The sequence below is a fragment of the Heterodontus francisci genome, chromosome 4, assembly GCF_036365525.1.
Source record: "Heterodontus francisci isolate sHetFra1 chromosome 4, sHetFra1.hap1, whole genome shotgun sequence".
NCBI classification, from domain to species: Eukaryota; Metazoa; Chordata; class Chondrichthyes; order Heterodontiformes; family Heterodontidae; genus Heterodontus; species Heterodontus francisci.
The window spans coordinates 177521538-177547962 of NC_090374.1; the positions used below are offsets into that span (position 1 = coordinate 177521538).

The window sequence follows — 26425 nt, forward strand, 5'->3', positions numbered from 1 at the left end:
CTTGAACCTGTGCCGCCAGATCATTAGCCTGGGTCTGGATTACTAGTCCAGTAACATGAGCACAGAGTTACCAATGGGCTTCATAGCTTGATTCACATAACTATTATATGTTTGACCACCTTCAATTAGTTAGATTTGAAAACTGTTATTGATATGCAGATTTAAATTCAGTTGGTTCAAAAATCAATGACTGTGGTATTGTCTTGAACATTATTGGTCAGTTTGTCGACATTTGAGACAGTAGCAATGTTTAGTCCCCCTCAGGCTAACAGGTGATGGGATCGCTAGAAAAGGTATGATTTTATAGTGCCACCCATATACACTGCAAATATACAGTTTCAGGTTCTATGTAAATGCAAGTTATTACAGCGAAGTAAGCAATTATTCTCCTGTGTTCAAATTCAGGTCATGGAACTGCTAGTTCATCTCAACAAACGCATTAAGAGTCGACCTAAAATCCAGTTACCAGTGGAAACTTTACTGGTTCAGTATCAGGATCCTGCTGCTGTTTCTTTTGTCACAGTACGTACCTACCTAACTTATCTTTTGTAGATTTTCATTTTTAGATTTATTGTTTTCAACAACATAAAGAAATAAAATGGCCTGCACAGTACATTGGATGGGTGGTGGGAAGTGGGTCCATGTTATGTGAATATGCAGTGGTTAATCTCATGTGTCATGCATGGTGTTTCTCATGGTACATGATTTTTTTCCACTAAATTGAGGACATAAATAGAGGGAGTGGTGACTTTATTTCAGAACTATATTGTGGTATCAGTGGCGAACCAACATGGCTGTTCAAAGGAATTGGAAAAGGCTTTTCCAGGGTTGTGATTTGTGAATAGGAGTTTGAGTCGTCGTTAAACAGGCTGCTGAGTTTTATTTTGAATTGGTTACTTTTTGCTATCCACGAAATATGAATTCAATCGGCATGCTTCACACCTAACAGATGTGGACCAGATGTACAGCTTTTCATTTGATAGATTGTTTAGAAATTTCATTTATTAGTATTATTAAAGCATCTATTATATTCTCCTAAAAGCTATTGGAAATCTTAATTGAAGCAGGGGTTATATTTACAGGCATTTTAGCTTGCTCATATTAGATATGGTTGTATTTAATCTTTTTATGCTCATAGTGGGTCTCACCAGAGCTTGATATAATGTGTACATTATTGTATAGGAATCTGGATGTGCCACGTTTAGAGTACTGAGCACAGTTCTGGTCTCCCTATGTATGTTGTGGGATCAAGAGTAGGCCATTCTTCCTCACAAGCCTGTTCTGCCATTCACTTAGATCATGGCTGATCTGTGCCTTAACTGCATTCACTCACCTTGTTCTGTAAACCTCTCATGTCTTATGTCGGGATTGTCTTACAAGGAGAGATTGAGGAAACTGGGCATTTATTCTCTAGAGCTTTGAAGAACAAGAGGTGATCTCATTGAAACTTACAAAATTCTTGCAGGGCATGACAGGGTGGATGGAGATAGGATGTTTCCCCTCGCTGGTGAGTCTAGAACTGGGGGCATGGTCTTACAATAAGGGGTAGGTCACTTAAGACTGAGATGAGGATTTTCTTCACTCAGAGGGTGGTGAATCTTTGGAATTCTCTACCCCAGAGGGCTGTGGAAGTTCAATCATTGAGCATGTTCAAGACAGAAATCAATAGATATCTGGATACTAATGAGATAAAGGGGTATGGGGATAGCGCAGGAAAGTGGCGTTGAGGTAGATGATCAGCCATGATCTAATTGAATGGCGAACCAGGCTCAATGGGCTGGATGGCCTACTCCTGCTCCTATGTTCCCAATAACCTTACTACGCAAAATCTGTCAATCTCAGTTTTGAAATTTTTAATTGACCCCAGCCTCAACAGCTTTTTGGGGAGAGAATTCCAGTCTTTCACTACCCTTTGTGTGAAGAAGTGCTTCCTTGAGCAGCCTAGCTCTAATTTTAAGGTTATGCCCCTTTTTCTGGACTCTCCTAGCAGAGGAAATAGACACTCTCTAGCTACCATATTGTTGTGTGAGCATAGGTTTGGGCTCAGCTGGTATGCCCTCCACAGTCAAATAGCCTGCCAGCAACTTGCTGTCTTGGCTCACAAGTGAAGAATAGCTACTTGGAATGAGGTACCAGAGGGTTACTAGTGCCAGTGGGACTATGCCCAGAGAAAAGTCAGCATCTTTAGCAGTGATGGGCAATAAATGCTAGCCTTGACGGCGATGCTCACATCCTGTGAAAGAACAAAAAAAAAAATTGGAAGAAAAATCAGTGAGCTGGTAGCTTGAGAATTGGATGATTAACATTGACCCAGGGTTGTTATAGAATCATAGAATGGTTATGGCACAGAGGGAGGTCACTCAGCCCATTGTGTCCATGCAGGCTGTTTGGAAAAGCAATTCTCCTGTTCCCATGTCCCTTTTTTGACTTCACATTCTCTGGATTATTACTCTGGATTTTTTTTATTCTTTCATGGGATGTGGACATTGCTGGCAAGGCCAGCATTTGTTGCCCCATCCCTAACTGGCCTTGAACTGAGTGGCTTGCTAGGCCATTTCAGAGGGCAGTTAAGAGTCAGCCACATTGCTGTGGGTCTGGAGTCACATGTAGGCCTGACCGGGCTGGTTTCCTTCCCTAAAGGACATTAGTGAATCAGATGGATTTTTATGACGATAGTTTCATGGCACCATAACTAAGATTAGCTTTCAATTCCAGATTTTTATTAATTAATTGAATTTAAATTCCACCAACTGCCGTGGTGAGACTTGAACCCGTGCCGCCAGATCATTAGCCTGGGTCTGGATTACTAGTCCAGTAACATGAGCACAGAGTTACCAATGGGCTTCATAGCTTGATTCACATAACTATTATATGTTTGACCACCTTCAATTAGTTAGATTTGAAAACTTATTGATACGCAGATTTAAATTCAGTTGGTTCAAAAATCAATGACTGTGGTATTGTCTTGAACATTATTGGTCAGTTTGTAGACATTTGAGACAGTAGCAATGTTTAATCCCCCTCAGGCTAACAGGTGATGGGATTACTAGAAAAGGTATGATTTTATAGTGCCACCCCGTAGCCCTGCAAATTTTTTTGTTTCAGTTAATTATCCTCTTCTCTTTTGAAGGCCTCATTTGAATCTGCCTCCACCACATTCTCAGGAAGAGCATTCCAGATCCTAACGATGCACTGCTTAAAAAAGACTTTCCTCGTGTTGCCGTTGCTTCTTGTGCCAAACAACTATAATCACTGTCTGCTGGTTCTTGACCCTTCCACCAACAGGAACAGTTTCTCCCCTGTCTACTCTTTGCAGGCCCCTCATGATTTTGAACATCTCTATTATATTTCCCCTTAGTCTTCTTTTCTTCAAGGAGAACTGCCCCAGCTCCTTCAATTTAGCCAAGTAACTGAAGTTCCTTATCCCTGGAATCATTCTCGTCAATCCTTCTGCACCCTCTCTGATGCCTTCACATTCTTCCTAAAGTGTGCTGCCCAGAATTGGACATAATATGCCAGTAGAGGTTGAACCAGTGTTTTTTAACTTCCTTACTTTTATACTCTGTGCCCCTATTTGTAAAGCCCAGGATCCCATATGCTTTATTAACCTCTTTCGCAATCTGCCCTGCCACCTTCAATGATCTTCAATTTTTGTGGGGATTGGGATTAATGTCTGTGATATCCCTGATTTGGGAATACTTGATGCTGACACTGTATGCCAAAGAGGGAAAAATGTTCATTTTGCTGAAATAGAATTATTTTGAAAGTGTGATTATTTGGACTTGATCCTGAAAAGGATAAATGCTCTGCTTTACTCATTCACATCTGACAGTATTGATCCTTGTATCAGTGAGGTGACAAATATTTATTCATTAAAAAGAAGTTTGGGGAACCTCTGATCTTGCCATCAGAGAGGAATTTACCAAAATAGTTTTACACACCTTATAAAATGCACCTCTTTAACAAACTGTGTAATTTTTTTACATCCCAGAATTTTACTATAATATATATCAAGATGGGGTATCCCCGTTTATCTGTGGAGAAACAATGCGAATTAGCACCTTCTTTGGTTACTGCAATGGAAAGCAAGCCTCAGCCACAGCAAGACAGGTATAGTAATTTATTATGCTTTTGTGCAGTATAGCAATACTGATGGAAACCTGACTGTCAGAGAAAATTCTTATTAGCAAAAGTTTGTCTGCATCATAAAAGTGCTAATTTTAGTGGCTTTGAATAATTCCTTAGATACTAAAATATATTGAAATTAAAAGCATAAGAAAGCATTGCTTCGGAATGTTTCCTGTTTCCTTGGATTAGGGGATTGAATGACCATATATAAAAAGTAACCAATCTGAAATACCTTTTAAGTCCTTTTATGAATATAGAGGGCAAGAAGGTCTGTCTGTAGTTTTGGCTTTGTATATTTCTTCTTCGTACCAGATGCGAGGGGAGGTGAGAAGATAATGAAGGAGAAGGTTGAATGCCCTCATTACTCATGATATCTGCATCAGATCTTAAATAAATCTCTTAGCTTAAATTGTTTAAAAATCTAATTCCTTTAGTGTACTGTAGATTTCTGACAAATCGAACATACATACGAACTTACAAATTAGAAGTAGTCCACTTGGCCCTTCTAGCCTGCTCCGCCATTCAATAAGTTCATGCCTGAATTGATTACTCCACATTTCCACCTACCCCTGATAACCTTTCACCCCCATTCTCTGGCTTTAAGTTAATGAGCAAATCGTGAAGCAATGCATAATTGTTTTAGGATCATAAAAATTGCATAGAATTATATGTAAGAATTATTTCTTCTCCATTTCTCTCTCCAACTGCTAAAAGCTTTCTCAAAGCCCATTTTTAACTGAGCTTTCACATTTCCTAACTTTCCACCCGACACCCCAACCCATGAAACAGCTGGAATGCCATCTACATTAAATTCCATATCTCAATGCTTGTTTTTCTTTACACTTTTAAGTGTCATCTAGTAAGGCCATGTAAGTGTCAGCTTGGTTTAGTTGATAGTTAAATTAAAAACTCTGTCCAGTGTGCGATTGTGGTCACCCAGAACAGACCTTGGAAACATATAATGACTCAAAGCCCAAATCACAATTATGAAGAAGCCTCACAGTAATAAATTCACTAATCCTGGAGTAATTATCTGGCTTAACCACCTGAATGTAAAATTATAGTTGTTGCTTTACATCTACATCAGCCATAAGAAAGAAGTAGTTAATAGTACTTTTGCTCATTGTAACTGGAAGGCAAAACCTTGGTTTACACATTGGTGCAGTACTAAGAGAATGCTATATTGTCAGAGGTGTTGTTTATCTGATTACATGTTAAATGAAGTTTTCGTCTCCCTGTTAAGACCGAGGTGTGAGGAGTGCACCGTTAATTCAGTCCCACTTCTCCACAGGTCACAACATATGTTAAATTTTCCCACTTACTGAAACCATCAACCAGATACTCTATTTTTCCCCAGAATAAAGCACACCAGGCAGGTTTCTTTAATGAACAAAACAAATTATCCATTGTTATAAACCCAAGTCTTAACCAATAATAAACATACACACGAATTGAAATATTAAAGCCCCCTTTTTTTTTTATCCGAGCCCTCATACTCACATACACAATTGGTTAACCGGGGAGAAAAAAAGAATTGTTGTTTACTGCTGTTACAATGAAATAGAAGGAATAAAAAAAACTTTTAAAAAACTACAGAGAAGGTATGGAAGTCCTTTGTTTTGGCAAGGTGTCCCAAAGGCAAATAGGTGGCTGCCACTAGGAATCTTCCAGGCAATCTTGATGAACAGTCTGGGTAGGCTTTCAAGAGATGCAGCTACAGAAGGTTTCACATAGGTCTTGCATCAGGTGTGCAGCAACAAAGGTTTCAATTCTCTCTCATTCGATGCAAAGTCCCTTCAAAGATGCAAAGTTTCTGCAAACATGCAGGATTTCTTCAAATACAGATGGTAACAGTACAACTTGATACAGGATTTGCTTTTCAAGAGAAAGATGGGCTGGCTGGATCTTCTGTTCTCCTGTCAGGTCGATAAGCAAACTCCAACTGCCTGCTTTAGACAAACCAGCTGGCTTTTTAACAGTTAAAAATGAAACCAACTTTTCCCAGAAGCAAGTCCTATGATGACCACAAATCCTGACTTGTCAATAAGCAAATAGCTCTTCAGGTCAAACACAACCCCCTGCTGGGTTCTTTGCAAACAGGTGCTTTCATGTAAGATTTGTTTACTGGTCAACCTTCTATTGACTTTCCTTTTAAGAAAAACACCCAAAGTTCAGCTTCAAGATTACAGCATCCATGGAATCCTTTTTCAGTTTTAAAATATAGATTCTCAAGTTTTAACAAAAAATGGAAACCCTCGTAACACTGCTCAGCTAGAAATAAAAGATCCTATTGCATTATTCAAAGAATAACTAGGAGTCCTGGTGCCCTGACGAAAAATCCTCCCTCAACTAACACCACAAAAGGAACAGATTGATTCTGGTTTGTTATTTGTGATGCTGCTCTGCATAAAAATTGGTTTCCATATTTGCCTACCTAACCATAATCTACACTCCATAAGTAACTCATTGGATGTAATGTGCTTTGGGACTTTGAGGATGCAATAGGGCACTGTATAAATGCAACCTTTTCTTTTTCTAATATTGATAAAATATGCAATGGATAATACTTTTCTGATTTTAAATACTTTAATTTACTATCTATAGGTTCTTTCTCAACTTACATGTTCTGTTAAGTATTTGGTGGTTGTTGACAAAACTATAGCTTCAGCTTGTAAATATGTTGTCCAAGGTTAAATGCAAAGATTTAGTATTTAGTAATTCCAAGTTTGGTCTTCCTGCAGACCTCATGAGATAGAGATAATATGTGTCTATCCTAGAATTAAATAGAATTGTGTAGAATATGCATTAGATACAGGGTGTATGGCACAATTATTTTGTGTTGGTCTTTGTACTCCAACCGAGTTTTCTTCCATTCTTTCTAACTCATCTCAGCCTATCTTTCTATTCCTTTTTCTCTCATGGACTCGTCTAGTTTCCTTTTGAAGGCATTAGGGTTAGAGCAATTTGCTTCAACTTGTTGCATTGTTAACAAGTTTCACATTCTAACCACTCTCCAAGTGAAGAAATTTCTCCATTGGATTTATTAGTAACTATCTTGTATATATGGTCTAAAAGAAAATCAGAAAATGCTGAAAATACTTAGTAGGTGTGGTAGCATCTGTGAAGAGAGAAACAGAGCTAAAGTTTCAGGTTGATGACCTTTCATCAGAACTCCAGTATCCACTTTCCAGAACTTACCAGCATCCACAGTATTTGCTTTTGTATTTTTCCCAGTGCTTCTATGTCCTTTTTATCGTATGGAGACCAGAATATTAATAGATGTTAATGTTGCACTGCCTGTAATTTTGTCCAGGCTGACAATACTGACATTAAGGACACAGTTTATCTTAATTTATTAGAAACTAATTTTATATTTGTCATTTGTGGATTAATGAAATTAATTGTAGCAGGACCAAAAGTTACTAAATTTCAGAACATTAACACCCTAATGTTTCTTCTGAGTTGCCATTTATTTGTACATTAGATCACTGTAGTCTGTTGAATTATTGTGCTCCCTTTGCTTGATAAAGTTCAGGCATGTCACCAAGGATATGATTCCCTGCGATTTTACTTTTGGTAGTTATAGCTGCATAATAATGCACATTAGCACAATACTTCAGCTTGTCAAAGTGACCCAAATGAATGCTGTATGTTAACGAACTATCAACTTACAGCTTTCTAAGATTTAAATTTTAAGCAGTTATTAAACATAAAATTGAGTATACTCAGTCTGGATAAGCCTTAACATTTTTAAAGACGTTTACAAAATAGTTTGGAAAGACATTACATTGCATGTGTAAGTTTAAATGTTTTTGCTACACTTTGAAAAAAACCTTAATTAATTTCATTTGCTTAATTGCAAATCCGATGAAAATCTTTGTTCTGTCTTTCAGCCTAATGCAGTTGCTAATTCCAACATTGTATAACGTGAAATACCTAGCAGAAAAAAACAAAGGAACATCTGTTTTCAACTTGGGAGAGAAACCAAAGATTGTTCAGCAGTTATTGGACTTTATGTTGGACGTTCTGTTGATGCCTTATGGGTATGTATGTTAAGGTTCTTTGGCCCCCCACTCGCCCCCCCCCGGCCCCCACCCAACCCAACCAAATGAAGTCTGTTCACCCACTGGAAATCATTAGAAATGGTGCTGGTTCATTAGTACAATGATTATACTGCCAGAAAACAAAGCACAAAGCATTCTTCTCCACGTAGTTTCCTTTTTCCACTTAGTTTCCACAAAGGTACAAAGTACTCCAATATCCAGTACCTCTTAAGTATTTGAGCAAGTCCAGTGTTTCAGCATTGCAATTACATCGAATTTACAGCACAGAAACAGGTCATTTGGCCCTGCTGCTCCACAGGAGCCTGTTCATTTACAGAAGTGCAGTCTCAGTACTAATCTCATAGTCAGTGCTAAATGTCTATTTATTTACCAACTCAACCTGTGCAATTCTACTGAAGAAAACATATTAAAATATGCTATCAAGTGTTGGAATGCTGCTGATGTCAATGGACTAGTAACCAGAGGCCTAGGCTAATGCTCTGGGTACTGGAGTTCGAATCCCAACATGGCAGATGGTGAAATTTGAATTCAATTAATAAAAATCTGGAATTTAGGGGAGACGGTGACGTAGTGGAAATGTCACTGAACTGGTAATCCAGAGGCTATGCCTTGAGGACACAGGTTCAAATCCCACCATGGCAGATGGTGGAATTTAAATTCAATTAATAAAAATCTGGAATTTAGGGGAGACGGTGAAATAGTGGAAATGTCACTGAACTGGTAATCCAGAGGCTATGCCCTGAGGACACAGGTTCAAATCCCACCATGGCAGATGGTGGAATTTAAATTCAATTAATAAATGCAATTAATTTAAAAATCTGGAATTGAAAGCTGGTCCAATCTTCTGACCCTAATGGCACTAATCTTTGCTGAATTGTACGCTTTAGGGTCCGATTAGCTCAGTCGGTAGAACATCCAACTTTTACTCAGAGTCCAGGGTTCAAGTTCTTGTGAAACTGTTGCTTAGAATTACGAATCTTTGGTTCAGCAAGCAATTAGGAAGGCAAATGGTATGTTAGCCTTTATCGCAAGAGGATTTGAGTACAGGAGTAGTGAAGTCTTGCTTCAATTGTATAGAACCATGGTTCGACTGCACTTTGAGTACTGTTGGTTTTGGTTCCCTTACCTTAGGAACGATATTATTGCCATGGAGGGGGTGCAATGAAAGTTCACCAGACTTGTTCCCAGGATGGCGGGACTGTCCTATGAAGAGAGATTGGGGAAACTGGGCGGCGCAGTGGTTAGCACCACAGCCTCACAGCTCCAGCGGCCCGGGTTCAATTCTGGGTACTGCCTGTGTGGAGTTTGCAAGTTCTCCCTGTGTCTGCGTGGGTTTTCTCCGGGTGCTCCGGTTTCCTCCCACAAGCCAAAAGACTTGCAGGTTGGTAGGTAAATTGGCCATTATAAATTGCCACTAGTATAGGTAGGTGGTAGGGAAATATAGGGACAGGTGGGGATGTGGTAGGAATATAGGATTAGTATAAATGGGTGGTTGATGGACGGCACAGACTCGGTGGGCCGAAGGGCCTGTTTCAGTGCTGTATCTCTAAACTAAACTAAAGTAGTCGCTAGAGTTTTGAAGAATGAGAGGTGATCTCCTTGAAATCTACAGGGTAGATGCAGCTAGAACCAGGGCACACAATTTCAAAATAGAGGGAAAGCCATTTAGGACCGAGATGAGGAGATATTTCTTTACTCAGAGGGTTGTGAATCTTTGGAATTCTCTATCCCAGAGGGCTGTGGAAGCTTAGTCATTGAGTATGTTTAAAGCAGAGATTGACAGTTTTCTAAGTTCAAGTGACATAAGGGGATATGAGGATAGTGTAGGAAAAAGTCATTGAAGTGGATAATCAGCTATGATCATATAGAATGGCAGAGCAGGCTCGATGGCTGAATGGCCTACTCCTGTTCCTATGTTCCTATTATGGGAACCGCACCTCAGGAACGATGTAAAGGTCTTAGAAAGGGTACAGAGGAGTGTTGCCAGGATGTTAGGGATGAGCAACTTGCGTTATGAGGAGTGGTTGGAAAAGTTAGGACTGTTCTCCTTGGAATGGAGAAAGTTGAGAGGTGACCTAATACAGGTATTCCTGCTTTTTATGGAGCAGATAGAGAAAAACGAATTCTATCTGGTAGCTGGGTCAATAACCAGTGCTCATAGATTCAAAATCATTGGCAAAAAATCTGGAAGGAAGATGGGGAGAAATGTTTTCACTCAGAAAATTGTTGGGATCTGGAGTGATGGAAGCTGATACCATAAATAATTTTTTAAAAATTAATCGAGCACGTTTCAGATTTGTTGAGCATTTTACCAGTATTGATCACAGTGGTTGCAGGTATAAGGCAAAAGCTTTAGAAAAATCAAGCTGCCTTAGAATTTGTTCGTAAAAGTTCTTTGTTTTTTTGGAATTGACAAACACCCTTGCGTCTTGTAAAGTGGTCAGGTTGCCTGTTGAACCTTAAAAACCTTTTGTGACTCTTCTGTACTTATGGTTCCAGCTAGAAATATTGTAACAAATGCTACTAGAAATAAGTAAGGTTTTTTTTTTGCATCTTACACTTGGTTCTTGTTTTAGGTTTGTGTTGAGTGAGCCCCAAAATCGACCAATCCAGGGCCCACAGCAAGGTGTCAGTAGTGGTGGTACTGCTCAGCCACCACCGGGCATGAGTTCGTATGCAGCCAAACGTGTTGTTGGTGATAACCCATGGACGCCTGAACAGCTGGAGCAGGTACAGAATTTGTATTGGTGACGGTGAGCAAATAGGTTGCAATATACTTGAAATATGAAAGGGCATTTGTTAATTGGTTACATGTTGCAACCAATTTTCCAATTGTGTTGATTAATGATTTGAAATTGTGTGTGATGAGCTATAGTTGGAAAATAAATCAATTTCTTTCCTCACTAAAGCTGCTCATTCCACCAAAAGAAAATAATGCTGCCATTTGTCATTGTGCAGCTAGTCCTTGCTAGCAAGGTAGAACAATTTGGTTTACAAAAATCTGCTTGAGAGCAATTTGTATTACTACATAACTACATAACTGATTTATGAAGTATGTATTGGTGGAACTAAACTAGTCTTAATAGTTTCTCCTTCCGTCTCTTCCCAACTCCCTCCTTCCCCAAACTGGAGCAACCTTACATTACATTGCATTACATTGCAATGCTCCAGCTAAAAAATCATCCAAGAACTGTTCGGTGGGAGATAATGGGATCTAAACCCTGTACATGATGTTAAAAGAGACCAACCTAAATAAAAATGTGCCATAAGTATCAAACTTGCTTTAAGGCTGTCAGAATTTTTTATGTAAAAAAAAATTAGGTAACCAAACCAGGTGTGAGGCGCATGCATTTTAAGAAAAAAAAAGTTTGAGGTGTTTTCTGTCAATTTTTTGAAACAAATCTCTGATTCGTTAAATGTGGGAACTCTTCAAACTGATATAGTGATTTCCTTTCTTTTCTCATGGCCCATTTCTGTCGCAGAGCTTCTTACGTTTATACTGCAAGACAGATTCAGCAATAATAGATAAATGTACAGGCATAATATTTGTGTACGTCAGTTCCAAAGTTTTAAGCAACAGTGCAAATACAAATCTTGGAACCAGGTCAGTCTGACCATGAACCTTCCGTGAAGGGGGTAGGTCTGTAAAGTCTGACAATGCTAAGAAACATATTGCTGGCCTCTATAGAGGGGATAACCCATAACCATCCTCAAGTCAACACTTAGCTACTGCTGTTAACATTTATGACCGGTGACATGCAGCAACAGAAGTACCAAGCAACATTTTTGCCATTGGGAGCCTTTGTTCCTCTGATGGCACTCGGATGCCTCTGGTGATCTCGCAGTTGTCAGCAAGCCACTATATGATTGCAACTGATTTGAAGAACCTGATGGCAATTATAGAAATTGTTTATAAAATCACATTTGTCAAATACATTTTTACTTAAAGTTAGTCAGTCTCCTATGCCATTGCACACAGGGAGTCAAGACCAAGTATAGTCTTCAGGTGAAATGGAGCTAGAGGGCAGGGGATAATTAGACCAAAGTACATAGATGTAGTTTATTCTCCATTTAAAGTCATACAGTCTGTCATTTTTATATTTCCATGATAAATTCCCATGTCCACATTCATAATGAGAAGTGTCTATATAAATTTGTTGTATTGTAATTAGGCACCTCCCCCACAGGTCGTTGAAGTACTATATACGATACTGGTCCTTTTCATCTTGCAACTTTTTTATTCATTCATGAGATGATGGGTGTCATTGGTGAGGCAGCATTTATTGCCCATCCCTAATTGCCTCAAGGTGGTGGTGCATCACCTCCTTGAATTCAACTTAGTGGCTTGCTAGGCCATTTCAGAGAACAGTTAAGAGTCAGCTGCATTCCTGTGGGTCTGGAATCACATGTCGGCTAGACTGGGTATGGATGGCAGGTTTCCTTCCTTAAAGGACGTTAGCAAACCAGCTGGGTTTTTATGACAATGTGGTAGTTACATGGTCACCATTACTGACACTAGCTTTTATTACAGATTTTATTTTTTAATTAATTGAATTTAAATTCCCCAGCTGCCATGATGGGATTTGAACTCCTATCTCCAAATCATTAGTCCAGATCTCTGGATTGCTAGTCTAGTAAGATAACCACCATGCTACCATACCTACAAATGGCCCACGGCAACGAGTCTTGTGTGCCAACATTGGCAGCGCTGTTAAGGGGCCGGGCCAACTGCATTAAGATGTGCCATCATCAGAAGGACCAACATGAGACAGGCAGGGGGAAAGATATTAGCCACCGCCAGCACAGCCAAATTGGGAGACAAGTACACCTAAACTGGCAGTCATTACCAGATGACAGCCACAAGGAACCAGGACTGGGTAGAGGGCACAGAGTCTTGGTGCCGCCAAAGCCTACAGAAGAGCAGTAAAGGCAATCCTATGTTATTCAATATTCATTTATAAGTGTAATAATTCATAAACACATAGAGTTGGACAGTATCTGGTTATATTTGTCTATTTATTTAACTATTTCAAATAAGCTCATGAGCCAGTGGAGAGATCCCAGGGGTAGGTGGTGAGCAGACAGCAGCCAAATTTATTTTTTTAATTCTGATGGGGAGAACACAGCTTGCAGAGCATCAAGGTTCGGTGGGGGTGGGGGGGGGGGGGGGTGATATAAATATATTTAAAATTAAAATGTAAAAACTTTAATAATTAAACCAACCTGAAAGAAAAGATGGTATACGACTCAGAAAAGGTCAGACTGTGCACACAGACATGCTGCCAGATTGGAGGGTGACAGCTTTACATGTGCAATTCCGATGATAGATGTAAAGCAGTAATTTATAATGTGGTGGAGATGAGAGGAAGAATTGACGAAAGGTGTGACGGAAGCGTGACAAGAATAAATCCACTGGCGCAAGACAGGAAGTGTGCAGACATTTAATATTCTGGATGTATAATTTTAAAATGACTATGTACGTGCTTTCACTACAATACAGATTATCAACATTTCAACCAATCATTGGTGTTAAAATTGATAGCTTGATCGGTTTAAAAATTGTTTTGGAGAGAAAAAAAATTACTTACTGATTAATCCTAATTAATATCTAAAAAATAGTGCAAATTAGGAATTGTGAAATTCATTGAAGCAGAGCAGATACCGGAAAATGAAGCAATTGTTCATCTAGTGGTAGCATCGAGTGACACGCGGCATGGTGTGGCAACTGCTGCAGATATGGAGGTGAAAAGCAGGCAAAGGTAAGAATTGAAGCTTTCACGTAACTTTTTAAACTTAATATTAGAATACTTTTAGAATACTTGAAGGATTCTGTCATGTTTATATAACTTTCAGTAGTTATGAAACTTCTTTTAATGCTGAATATCATGTGTTATTTTACAATGGGCTGAAAACAAACTATTAGGTGGTTTCTTCCTTCTGTATGAAGCAGTGGGCCGATCATTCTCATCAATACTGTTTTGAAGTTGGATAAAAGCAGGGGCACAGTAGTGCCTTGTGTACATTCTGCCTCAGTTTAGGTTTACCTCTGGGAAGCCAGGCTGTTTTCTGTTGCCTTATACAAGCAACAGCAACTTGTATTTATATAGCACCTTTAATATGGTAAAACGTCCCAAGGCACATCACAGGAGTGTTATCAAACAAAATTTAATACTGAGCCACATAGATATTAGGACAGGTAACCGAAAACTTGGTCAAAGGTATGTTTTAAGAAACATCTTCAAAGGGTGAGAGAAATGTAGCGAAACAGAGGTGTTTAGGGAGGGAATTCCTGAGGTTAGGGCCTATGCAACTGAAGGCAGGGCTGCTAGTGGTGGAGCAATGGAAATCAGATACACAGTAGGACAGAATTGGACGAGCGCCAAAAGCAGTTGAGTTTGGTAATTCAGCATTTGGAGGATCATGTTTCAGCAGTACGTCAGATCCAAAAGCTTTGGTCGCTTATACTTTTCAAATGCATCAGCAGTGTAGAACAATATCAACTTCATAGTTCAAAAGTTAACACTGCTTTTTTTTGCAACTGCAGCGTTATCTTAATGTTTAATTTTGTACATAGTGACTTTTTTAACTACAAGTAGCCTTTTTTATAAACTGAATTATTTCAAAAGGAAAAGCATTGTACACTTAATAATATCAATGCATACTTCGATGTTCATTACAGTTATTGCATTAATTCACGTAGGTATACCCAGGGATAATTTTATTTTAATTCATTAGCATTCTGCATCGTCAGCTGGTTGGCTTTGCCAAGAAATTTTTAAATGCAGAGTGGTAGAAATAATTGAGAAATAGTATGTGCAATATGAAAAATTAATATTTTTAAACCTTTCACAGCATAATTGACTGGAACAACCCTGTTATTGTCAGTAAACTTTACAAGATTTACCTGGGGGACATACCACTAAAAACAAAGGAGGTACGTTTTCGTTGGCTATTTTATCTTTCCTGATCACCACGCATCCTGTAAAGCAGAAAGCTTTGCTATTGAGCCTTCGATATTCTTCTAAAAATCATTTTTAAATGCAGCAAAGCACTTTTAAGTGAAAACCTGAAAAGCGTCACTGCGACATTGTTTTCTTATGAATTCCAAAATTGTTAAACAGTCTGATGAAAAGAATTCACTAACCTGGGTGATGAGCGTCAGATTGCTCCATTCACCCCATCAATCCAGTCCCATCGGAGTGAAAAAAGTGGGGAATAAGCTTCAGAAATAAATATGTTGGAGAAACTGATTATTTAACTATTACTTTGAACAGCATCAGTCCTTGTTATATTCCAACAGTCTCAGCTGCCCAATTAATTAGTGCTGTCATTGATCAGTATCCCTTTTCTTTTTTCCCTCCTGTTTTCTCTTCTGACAGCTCTGACTGATGCTAATGTACAGTCGCAGGGTAGCCAATCAGCCTCAAGTTACTTGTCCATTCTCATTCTAGGTGACAGTAATTTCATCTAATCCACCTATGTTACTTGTGGAACAAAGGCTAGAGATTTGTTTTTGTTGGTTTAATGTATTCTGGACTGAAATTATAGTCACTCTTAGGAACCTCTTGTGTATAGGATGCAATTTGTTGCTGGTAGATATTTTACTTTTTCAAGTGTACTGTTATTAATGCAAGGGTTGGGATGGGAAAAATGAATGCCAAAAGTTTCAAAATATTGTATTCATTCTGTTGGTCCTGGTGATTGTACAATAATTTTCTCATTCAAATTTTGAAATGTTTCCCAAACTAAATGGCTGCAAAAGCATTAGAAATGTGATGCGCCTTTCCAGCTGCCCCACTGGCTTGCAGGATAAATGCACAACTTCACTGTACATAGATCCCCTTTGGCCTGTGCTAAGTTAACTAATGTCAGCTAAGATGGCAGAAGGGATTCTACAGTTGGTGTCAGGAAGACAAAAGCAATCTGGGCTCCAAATCTTAATCACTTCCGAGTGGCTTCTGTCAGAAATGGTGTGTGTCTGTGTATCTTGAGTTGAGGATAGAGTTGAGCCTGGCTGTAATGCACCCCCCCCCCCCCCACCCCTCCCAATTACAAACCAGCATCAGGTAGTAACTGCAGTAGAGGAAAGGAATGTTGCTGAAGACCTATTGTCTTCTCCCACCCTAGCTCACATCAGTTAATTTAGCACAGACCTTATGTGCTGTTTTTGTCTAACATTTGGTAATATAAGTATTAAAACTTATTTATGTAAGCTTTTTCTCCCATATATGTTTATAAAATCTGTTGGTGCTTGTTTGATTTTACAGTTCTAATTACCTGAACAGAAATGCATGCTAATCTTTTGCAGGGAGCAGCATTGAAGCCTGAACTGAAAAGGGAGCCAGTTAGCACCAGAGTTAAACTGAAGATTCTCCCTCACTTATTGCGGTCCAGGCAGGCTGCAGAGACATTCCCAGCCAGCATACAGGTACGTACTGTTTAGTACTGTCAAGCTGGGCTACTTTAATACAAACTGCAGCTTTCCTTTGTGGATTTTTAAGCTCCGTCTTGGATACATTTCGGCTGAAATCTAATACTACAGAATCAAAATGTGGACTTCTTCAGATTCATTATATATGATGGCCATTTTATCTTCAACTTGATCAGGTGCCACCCAAGGGTTTTCATTTTCTCTTGCCCTAGATTTTATTGCCAATCAAAGGGGTGTATACAATTAATCACTGTTTTTGTTAGATACCCACGCACCCCCATACTACATATCGACACTGCTTTGTGTTTATTACTATTGAGTGCCACCTAATGGCTGTCCTGGGAGTGATGGCAGTGATACAGGAGCAGAAAACAACCTCGTCCTCTCTGACAACAGCACGGTTCTTTTGGAACTATGAAGGGGAAAAAAAATTTAAAAATCTGAGTGCATTCTCTTCCTTGGAATATATATTTTTTTAAAAAAGACTCCTTTTTGCATGCTCGATAGACTGTATTGCCTACTCCTACAGTTCCTATTTCTTATGTACAGGGTTCTTCGATGGAGTTCTATATACAGAATCAAATGAATGAATGGACTTGTGCAGCTTAGGACCAGGGCGTCCCCTTTTAACACATACTTGAAATCACTTGCCAGTATTTTTGCCTATTCACAGAATCGCAGATTTAGTTTTTCATCTTTAACTGGTGATCATTGAATAGAGGTGAGGGTAGACACAGGAGGAAATGAGGTAAATACTGGTAGCCTTTGGTCTTCTGAAAAAAAAATCCCAATACTGTGCTGTTTCTGAGCAGATCTACTGTGAAGAGATTCACATTGTAGGGCAAAATGACTGTACTGCCAGGGCTACAGTGGCAGACCCCTGAAAATTTCTTATTTAAATATTAGTGAAGTTTCTGTGGATATTATTTACAGTGCTTACCCCACTGAGTTAACTTCTTGAAATATTTGAAACCACCAACATGGAAAATTTGATAGACCGTTTTTATGAAGATCTGCTATAATCCTTCCCACTGGAGGTGATTTCTTAAGTTAAAAAGTGCATAATTTCTGTTCACATTTTGAGGGTTTAAAGGAATAGAAGGATATGCTCATCAGATTAGATGAAGTAGAGTGGGAGAAGACTCATGTAGAGCATAAATACCAGCATCGACCAGTTCTAAGTGGCCTGTGTCTGTGCAGTAAGTTCTTTTATCCTTATATTTATCCTTATATTCCTTTCTCCCTCATGTAATTACCTAGCTTTCCCTTAAATGGATCTATGCTATTCGCCTTAACCACTGCATGAATTTCTTATTGGATTTGTTAGCGACTATGCTATACTTATAGCCCCTAGCTTTGGATTTTCTGACAAATGGAAACATCTTCCCTTCCTCTACCATCTTGAACTTCTTCATAATTTCAATATTCACAGTCAGAAAGCAAAGGTCCCAACCAGAAGCAAAACCCAGAAATTCTGCCCTTTGATTTCTGGATGAATTGCCGCAAGGTACATAGAGTCATTTACGGCACAGCAGGAAGCCATTCGGCCCATTGCGTCCATGCCAGCTCTCCACCATGCTGTGCTGTTAGTCCCACTCACCCACTCGATCCCCATAGCCCTGCTAATCTATTTCTCTCAAGTGGCCATCCAACTTCCTCTTGAAGTCAGTGATTGTCTCCGCTTCCACCACCCTTGTGGGCAGCAAATTTCAGGTCATTACTCCCTGCTGCATAAAAAAGTGCTGCTTCGTATTCCTTTTGCCCAAAGCCTTCAATCTGTGTCCCCTAGTCCTTGTGCCATTTGTTAATAGGAACAGCTTTTCCTTGTCTAACTTATCTAAGCCTGTCATAATCTTGTACACTTTTATTAAATCTCCCCTCAATCTCCTTTGTTCTGAGGAGAACAACCCCAGCTTTTCCAATCTAACCTTGTAACTAAAATCCTCCATCCCTGGAACCATTCTGGTAAATCTCCTCTGCATTCTCTCAAGGACCGTTACATCCTTCCTGAAGTGTGGTGACCAAAACTGGAGGCAATACTCCAGTTGAGGCCTAACCAGAGCTTTTTAAAGGTTCAGCACAACTTACCTGCTTTTGTATTCTTTACCCATATTTATGAATCTCAAGATCCCATATGCTTTACTAACTACTCTGTCAATATGTCCTGCCACCTTCAAAGGTCACTGAACATCACGAGCACCAAAGCACAGTGGTTAGCACTGCAGCCTCACAGCTCCAGCGACCCTGGTTCAATTCTGCTTACTGCCTGTGTGGAGTTTGCAAGTTCTCCCTGAGTCTGTGTGGGTTTCCTCCGGGTGCTCCGGTTTCCTCCCACATGCCAAAGACTTGCAGGTTGATAGGTAAATTGGCCATTATAAATTGCCCCTAGTATAGGTAGGTGGTAGGGAAATATATGTCAGGACAGAGATCTGTTAAAATAGTGATGATTTGCAGTCTTGTTTTCACAGGTGGTTTATGATGGACTGTTTGGTGCCAACACAAATGCAAAGTTGAGAGGACTCACCCTTCAATTTGTACACCATATATGTTCAGTGTAAGTTCTAATACTTTAAAGAATTAATATATTGCAGTAAAAATTAGACTGTTGGAAATGTGAAGTCTTGCTTGGTTTATCTGGTTAAAGCTGTAAGTAAAAAGTATGAATCACGAGAAAAATAGGCTACAAGTTGCTCATGATACCTCCTTCAAAGCATCCCTTGTGTGAAATAGATCTTAAATGGAATGACGGTGCCACATAATTAGAAAACTGAGTAAATCTGTCAATGGAGTAAAAATTACTTGGCGCTAAGATGGGGGTTAAGGTCTATGATCTCCCATGTGGTGAATCCCCAATCTTTTAGTCCTTCGCGCTGTTCCCTTTAGGTTTTGCAGGCTGCGCACAAGTTGGCCCCTCTAAGTTACTGTGTGTGCACAGCCACACAGAAAAATTTCAAGGAGCCACGCGCTTTAATAAATTGGCCACATATTCCAAAAGAAAATTAGAGGGCAGGTTGGTCCTTTAGATGAGGGGCAGAGGAGATGTGCACAACAAGAGAAAGGGATGTTAAAAATCAACTGGTTCAAGTGCAGCATTATTGAATGCTCAGAGATGAGTCAGCTTAGAGGGCACATGAGGCAGACCAAAGGAGGATCTAGATACCTTAGAGTGAGGGGCAGTGGTATAATATATATTACTGTTGAAAATACTTGAGTTACCTTGATTTGAACTGTTGTTCTTCAGTGGCTACCTGATCTGCTGCGATTGCGCTTGTCAGTAACAGGTTTTTTTTCTAATTATCGAACTTTAACTTAAATACAACGTTGCTTGCTGCAAGGCACGGTAACAGTGCCTGATTTATCTACAGTAGTTTCAGAGACGTTCTGAATCAACCAATGTGCCAAAAATAAATACTGCCCATGGATTTGCAGGAAATCAATTGCAGTACTGATTTTCTGCCTTGAGAAGTTGCTGATGCACTCTTAAATAAAAAGCAGTTGGCATCATTTGTTCTGTAACAGTTTTTTTATTTGAATATATGGATTATCTGGTTAGATAATCTTGATTTGCCTATTCAGTGGGATGGCAGTTTTTCATACTCAAATCAAGTACAACAAATTCTGCATTTTCCTCTATTTTGAATGGATTTTTTTGTAGGAAAGCTTAAAAAGCAATATTCTTGATATTAATTCTGTGATAGTAGCTTCAGTAGGTACTGTTAACAGATATGAACCAGCAGTATTAGAAGTTCCTTTGAGTCAGCATTCAAGTTCTCAGCTAGTGTTGCATGAAAGCAGGTACAAGGCTATCATTGCAGAAGTCCTGAAAGGAAGGTTAATTTGATACAATATCAAGCTCTTGGGGGGCATGTTTATTGAACACAAGTAAAGCATTTTTGACTTTTTAAAATAGTAATTTCACTGTTTTTCTTGGAAATTTAACATTTGAAGTAACGTGAAGTAGAACATTATTTTTTTAAAATATGATATTCTCTTTAATGTTTGTAATCCTCATTGTTTACAGTTGTCCTGATAATAAAATTAAACCTTTGGGACCAATGCTTCTAAATGGACTTACCAAATTGATCAATGAATATAAAGAGGTAAGGCTTCTGAAACCTAATTGATCCATGACCATGTACTTATTTTATCACCTGTATTTTGCTCTCTCTTATTCTCTCACTATGAAAGTACTGTAACTTAAATGGTACTAGAGTTCCCCAAGTGGGAACAGTTCTCCTGTACCTCACCCAAGTAGCCATCTTTCATGCGTAAGACGATGCTTTGTCAGGAGACTATTCATTCTTGTCCTCACCAAGAGTTAACTCTACAGGAATTGGGAGTAGAGTCCTCAGACAGAACATTGATGCCAATTGTATCACTACTACAGCTAAGAACCAGCTCAGCACAGATAAAGGATCAAATCTGGCATTTAGAGCTGCTTTTTGTCTTTCTATTTTCACACTCCCACGCTCACTCCTTGCTAGAGGATGATTCCTTGACAGTCCTCTGCTACCTCAACCAAATGGATACTCGTGTATGATGTGAGCTTAGACAATGAAAGTCAGCAGGCTGTTCAACTTTGTGCATTATTGCCAAGACTGACTCTGTCCTTGCCCAGCCTATGTGCATGCAGTTCCAATAGGAGACACTAAACAGCCATCAGCTGATAATTTTCCGCTCTGTAAGTAAGAACACTTGAGCCAAATTACATGTACCACTAACCTAGCACAGAACTGGGATTCAGTCTGGAGCTTTTCTCCTTCGTATGGGCTGATGTGTACTACATTAATGAATTGAGCCATTTGGGGGTGCTCACAAATGTACTTTTGTCAATTTTCTCCTTAATATGTAATTAGATTAAATGCACTGTAAGCAAGCTGATTTTGCTGTTTTTTTTTATTCAAGCCTTTCTGCCATTTGACGTGCAAAACTATTCAACATCTTATCACTGTTTCTTGCCTCCAGAATCTTTAATAGATTGCATTATTTTTAAATAAAATGTTCTTTCTATCCTAAGGATTCAAAAGCCCTTTCTATGGCATATTCAGCTGTTGGGAAATTATCCAGGTGAATATCTCCGTTTTTATTTGAGTTTTTTGAATATTGTAGTGTGGTTGTAATGCTTTGCATCTTTTTTGCATGACTAGAAGTGTTTTATAATATGTTACATATATTTTTTCATCTATTTTTGAATGTATAGTTCAATAATGTAATATGTTTTATCATATTCTGGGTTTCTTTTCAAAATAGAGCTTCTGAATTTGTGGGCATGCATGTCTCCAGCAATGTATGCTATCTCCAATTACAAAATAACATGCTTAATCTGTTCACTGATCTTAATAAGCAATCCTTTATCATACTCCATTTTATAGTTTATTGAACATTCTAAGCTCCCAACATTTCATAACACAAAAATTATGAAGGGTTTTGATAGAATCATATAATGGTTACAGCTCTCTGCAAGAGCAACTCAGCTAGTCTCACTCCCCTGTTTTTTCCCAGTAGCCATGTCTATTGTTTTCTTCAGATAATTATCCAATTCCCTTTTGAAAACCACAATTGAATCTGCCTCCACCACACACTCAAGCAGTACATTCCAGATCCTAACCTCTAGCTGAGTCAAAAAGATTTTCCTCCTGTTGCCATTGCTGCTTTTGTTTCCACTGACAGGAGGGTTGATAACTAGAGAACACAGATTCAAGGTAATTGGCAAAAGAATCAGAGGGAGATGAGTTTTTTTTTAATGCAACAACTAATGATCTGGTGTGCACTGCTTGAAACGGTAGCAAAAGCAAATCCAGTAGTGACTTTCAAAAGGGAATTGGACAAATACTTGAAGGGAAAACATTTACAGGGCTATGGTGAAAGAGCAAGGCGGGGTGGGACTAATTAGATGGCTCTTTCAAAGAGCTGGTACAGGCACAATGGGCTGAATGGTGCCCTCCTGTGGTACAATTCTATGAAAAGTACAACAGAGCATGTTCATAGTACATGTACAAATTAAACCTTCCATAGTTCAATAAAATTGAAAATAAATTGAGATACATCATATTGCAAAAAGACTACAGCATCCAGCGGCCATGGAATAGCAAATTGGAGTTGGGAACTTCAGTGGAAATGTTAGCAGTTTCTAAAAAAAAAACATATCTTCCACTTGCATGCCTGAGTTGCTGGAGATTACATTTTCTAATCTGTAGCATGAGTGTTAGCGTTTCCCACATGTGAACTAATTTGAGGAACAACAATTTTAGATCCTCCATCGTTCAGTGTTTTGTATGCAGAAGTCGAAATGCACAGTTAACTTGCTGAGCCAGATTTGCTAGAACATACACTAAGCTGTGGGAAATATATGATTTGCCTGGCATTGACACAGAGCAATTTCTCTAACTTTTCTTGTGCTCTCAGCAGGGACCATGGTCAAATCTGGGGCACAAGAAACTCTTAGTTATGTAATTGGCTTTATCCAACATGATCTTGTTGTATAGCGGAGCAGGCTGAAGGGACCATATGGCTTGCTGCTCTTCTTATTTCTTATGTTCTTTTCTGTACCCTGTTATGCCACCTAATATACCAAGGGTGGGGAAGGCATGTGACATAGGAGAGACTTGAGGTAAAGAATTAATGCAAGCAATTTAAAGGAACAAAACCACTGCATATCTCTTAATGGAATCAACTGAGAATTTGTCCCCACCCATAATTAATAATTAAACCCTCATTTATTAACCGTGCAAATCTTCCAATACCAGAAACATGAAAGACTTCAGACATCGGTACATTTCCAATAACTATTATATTTTATCAGTGAATGTGTTTTTCTACCTTACACTTTTAGCCGTTTACCACAACTTTTCACGAAAGATTTAGCACTTGTGCAGCAGTTCTTTGAAGCAATGTGCAAGGTATGTGGAAATTTGGTGAAATTTTTCTTTTATATTATAATGTCTGATTGTATGTCTTAACGATTGTAGCACCAATAGTACAGGAGCTTTTATTTGTTTTATTATTAGGAAGGCCCTGACATCAGGCTTTCCATTCAGGAAGCTTTGGCTATGATGGTAGGAGCCTATTGTTCGTTGCAAGGAGCTTCTCTTACACTCATGGAAGCTTTGGTTGCTGCATATCTGGAGAAGGTGTGTCTAAAGTTATAACCAAATATTATTAGAATGTCATAAAGAATGCACTTCATGTTACAACAATTTTCAACAACAACTTGCATTTATATTGCGCCTTTAATGTAATAAAATGCCCCAAGACGCTTTACATGTGTTATCAAACAAAATTTGACACTGACCAACGAAAGGAGATACCATGGTCGAATAGAGTGCATTATTGTGAAAAAGGCTATATTTTTCATTGAGGGATATATGGAGAGAATTAAAGAATTTTAAACATTATTTGCAGCATCTGCTGCACTAACTTAATGCATTACGGGCATTCTGTGATAACATAATTGCAGATGACCAGAACTTGAGCTATTCATTTATTGTCAAATTATGTTGTCCTTTATTCACAAATTTGGACCATCATATATTGGTTTCAAATGCTAATTAGGAAAGGGCTGAAATTTATGACTTTTCCCTTCCTACTCAAAAAATACATAAAACATACAACTAATGTCTGTTGCAATGACTTATGGTGTAGGAGCAAGTGTTAACATTTTGCTTTCCACTGTTGTTTTTTTTTTTGCAAACGTGACATCATGGGATAGAAAATTGGCTACTAACAGCTATACTGAAGACTGTACATCATGAATTTCTGAAACCATATTGTAAAATCTATGTCAAATGACTGTTCTAAATGTGGGACTCCCATTAAGATGTAGAAGAAAAAACATAATCCACTTTAACTGTGTATATAGAATCTCTCTGAACCATGTTCTGTTACTATTTTTTCAGCCTGAAGTACAGGTCCGGCAGGTTGCTGTGAAATTTGCCAGCAGAGTGTTTGCCTCAGACCACATACCATCCAGATACATGCTGTTACTTGCTGCAGGAGACCCGTAAGTTTTCTCTCATAGTGGGAAAATGTAATAAAACAGCTACTTGCATTTTTGTATAGTGCCTTTAGCATAGGAGCTTTATAAACAAAAGTTGACACCGAGTCATGTAGGGAGACTTTAGGACAGAGGGCTTGGTCAAAGAGGTAGGTTTTAAGGAGCATCTTAAAGGAGAAAGAGGTGTAGAGATTTATTACAGTGTTTAGGGCCGAGACAGCTGAAGGCACGGCCACCAATGGTGGAGCAATGAAAATTGAGGATGCCCAAGAAACAAGAATTATAGGAATGTTGTGATCTGGTGTGTTGTGAGGCTGTAGGAGGTTGCAGAAGTGGAGACGAGTGCGGCCATGGAAGGACTTGAAGAGGATCTGAATTTTAAAATCAGTATGTTACTGGACCAGGAGAAACGATATAGGTCAGTGCACAGAAGGGGGCCTTGATGCAAGTTAGGATATGCAGCAGAGTTTATGATATGTGGGGATTAAATCCACTGAGGAAATAAATGTACTGCTTAACCTGGTTTGTCAGAGCACTTTTTATTTTTAAACATCCATTTTTATTCACCTCAGCCCTGTTTGGAAGTAAAATGTATTGTGGGAACTTATTTAGTCAAGTAAGAACAAATGAATCAGCCATAGTCAACATGCATGTTTGTAAAATTAGCACTGATGCTGAACAAGACAGAACAACAGCAAAGGACATTTTTAACCAGAGTCCAATATTTGGTCATCTAACTCTGTTTAACATTAGGAGAGAGGAAGTATATGGAGAAGCACGACATGTTCTGAGGGCTCTACCAAATCAAACGACAGAGAAGGAAAGCACCCCTAAGGTCATGCCGTCATTTCCCGAAATGGTCCATTACATTCAGGATAAGGTAATTTTTTTTCTCCTTAGAAGTTTTACTGTGGGGCTGCATTGGTGATTCCAACTTTCCACCTTAGCTAAAGTAACTAGAGTTAAGAGCGTATGGTAGGTTATGTAAGCAACTCATGCAGTCTACTCCACAGTGAAAAATGGCTTAATTCAAATTTGTTTAAAAATAGAATCATGGAATGGTTTCAGCACAGAAGGAGGCCATTCTGTCTGTCGTGTCTGTGCTGGCTCTCCAAGAGCAACTCACCTCATCCCACTCACCTGCCTTTTCCCCGTAGCCCTGCAGTTTTTTTCTGCAGTTTTTTTAAAGCTAAATCGGATAGTCCACAGTTTACGTCTGTGTTGGTGGCTACCAAAGCTTATCTTCGTTTGGATTCACTAGTTCATTCAGATCCTTAAAAACTATTTTTTTTTACATGTATTTTCTTGTATTTAAATCTCCCCCTTTTTCACAAAGTTTAATTATTCAGTGTTTATAACAATTTAACTTTTGGAGCAAGCATATCTTAAAAGGTGATTCGAAATTCATTCCACAATAATCCCTACACTGACTACCTAAAGGAGTCTTTAATGTGGTTACCTGTATAACTGGAATGGTCTTTAGTTCTACATAGTTGAGGTCAGCGTCTGTCATAACATAAGAAATAGGAGCTGGAGTAGGCCATTATTTTACCTACATGCCTGCTGCACCATCCAGTAAGATCATGGCTGATCATCGACATCAACTCCACCATCCCACATTATCCCCATATCCTTTAATTCCCTTTGTACCCACAATAAGAACATTGGTTATTAGCAAGGTAGTTTTGTGCACTACTCCCTTAAAAACAGTTCAACTATTCCATTCCATCCTCCAGTTGAGAGTTAAGAACTTTGTATTCTAACTTTGTATTCTAACTTTGTATTCTAACTTTGTATTCTAACTTTGTA

General features: G+C 38.8%; 1 protein-coding gene across 2 annotated transcripts in view; it reads left to right on the forward strand.

Moving 5' to 3' along the window:
- The window catches only part of ecpas (Ecm29 proteasome adaptor and scaffold), a 114879-nt gene that overhangs the window by 19435 nt on the left and 69019 nt on the right, over positions 1-26425 (forward strand). For both annotated transcript variants that reach the window (XM_068030640.1, XM_068030641.1), the window contains exons 3-16: positions 406-522; positions 3992-4110; positions 8022-8171; positions 10769-10922; positions 13812-13951; positions 15045-15126; positions 16501-16620; positions 19092-19177; positions 20645-20723; positions 21641-21690; positions 23456-23522; positions 23631-23753; positions 24519-24622; positions 25370-25496. In XM_068030640.1, the coding sequence (XP_067886741.1) occupies positions 406-522; positions 3992-4110; positions 8022-8171; positions 10769-10922; positions 13812-13951; positions 15045-15126; positions 16501-16620; positions 19092-19177; positions 20645-20723; positions 21641-21690; positions 23456-23522; positions 23631-23753; positions 24519-24622; positions 25370-25496 (1518 nt within the window). The remainder of the gene's footprint in view (positions 1-405; positions 523-3991; positions 4111-8021; positions 8172-10768; positions 10923-13811; positions 13952-15044; positions 15127-16500; positions 16621-19091; positions 19178-20644; positions 20724-21640; positions 21691-23455; positions 23523-23630; positions 23754-24518; positions 24623-25369; positions 25497-26425) is intronic.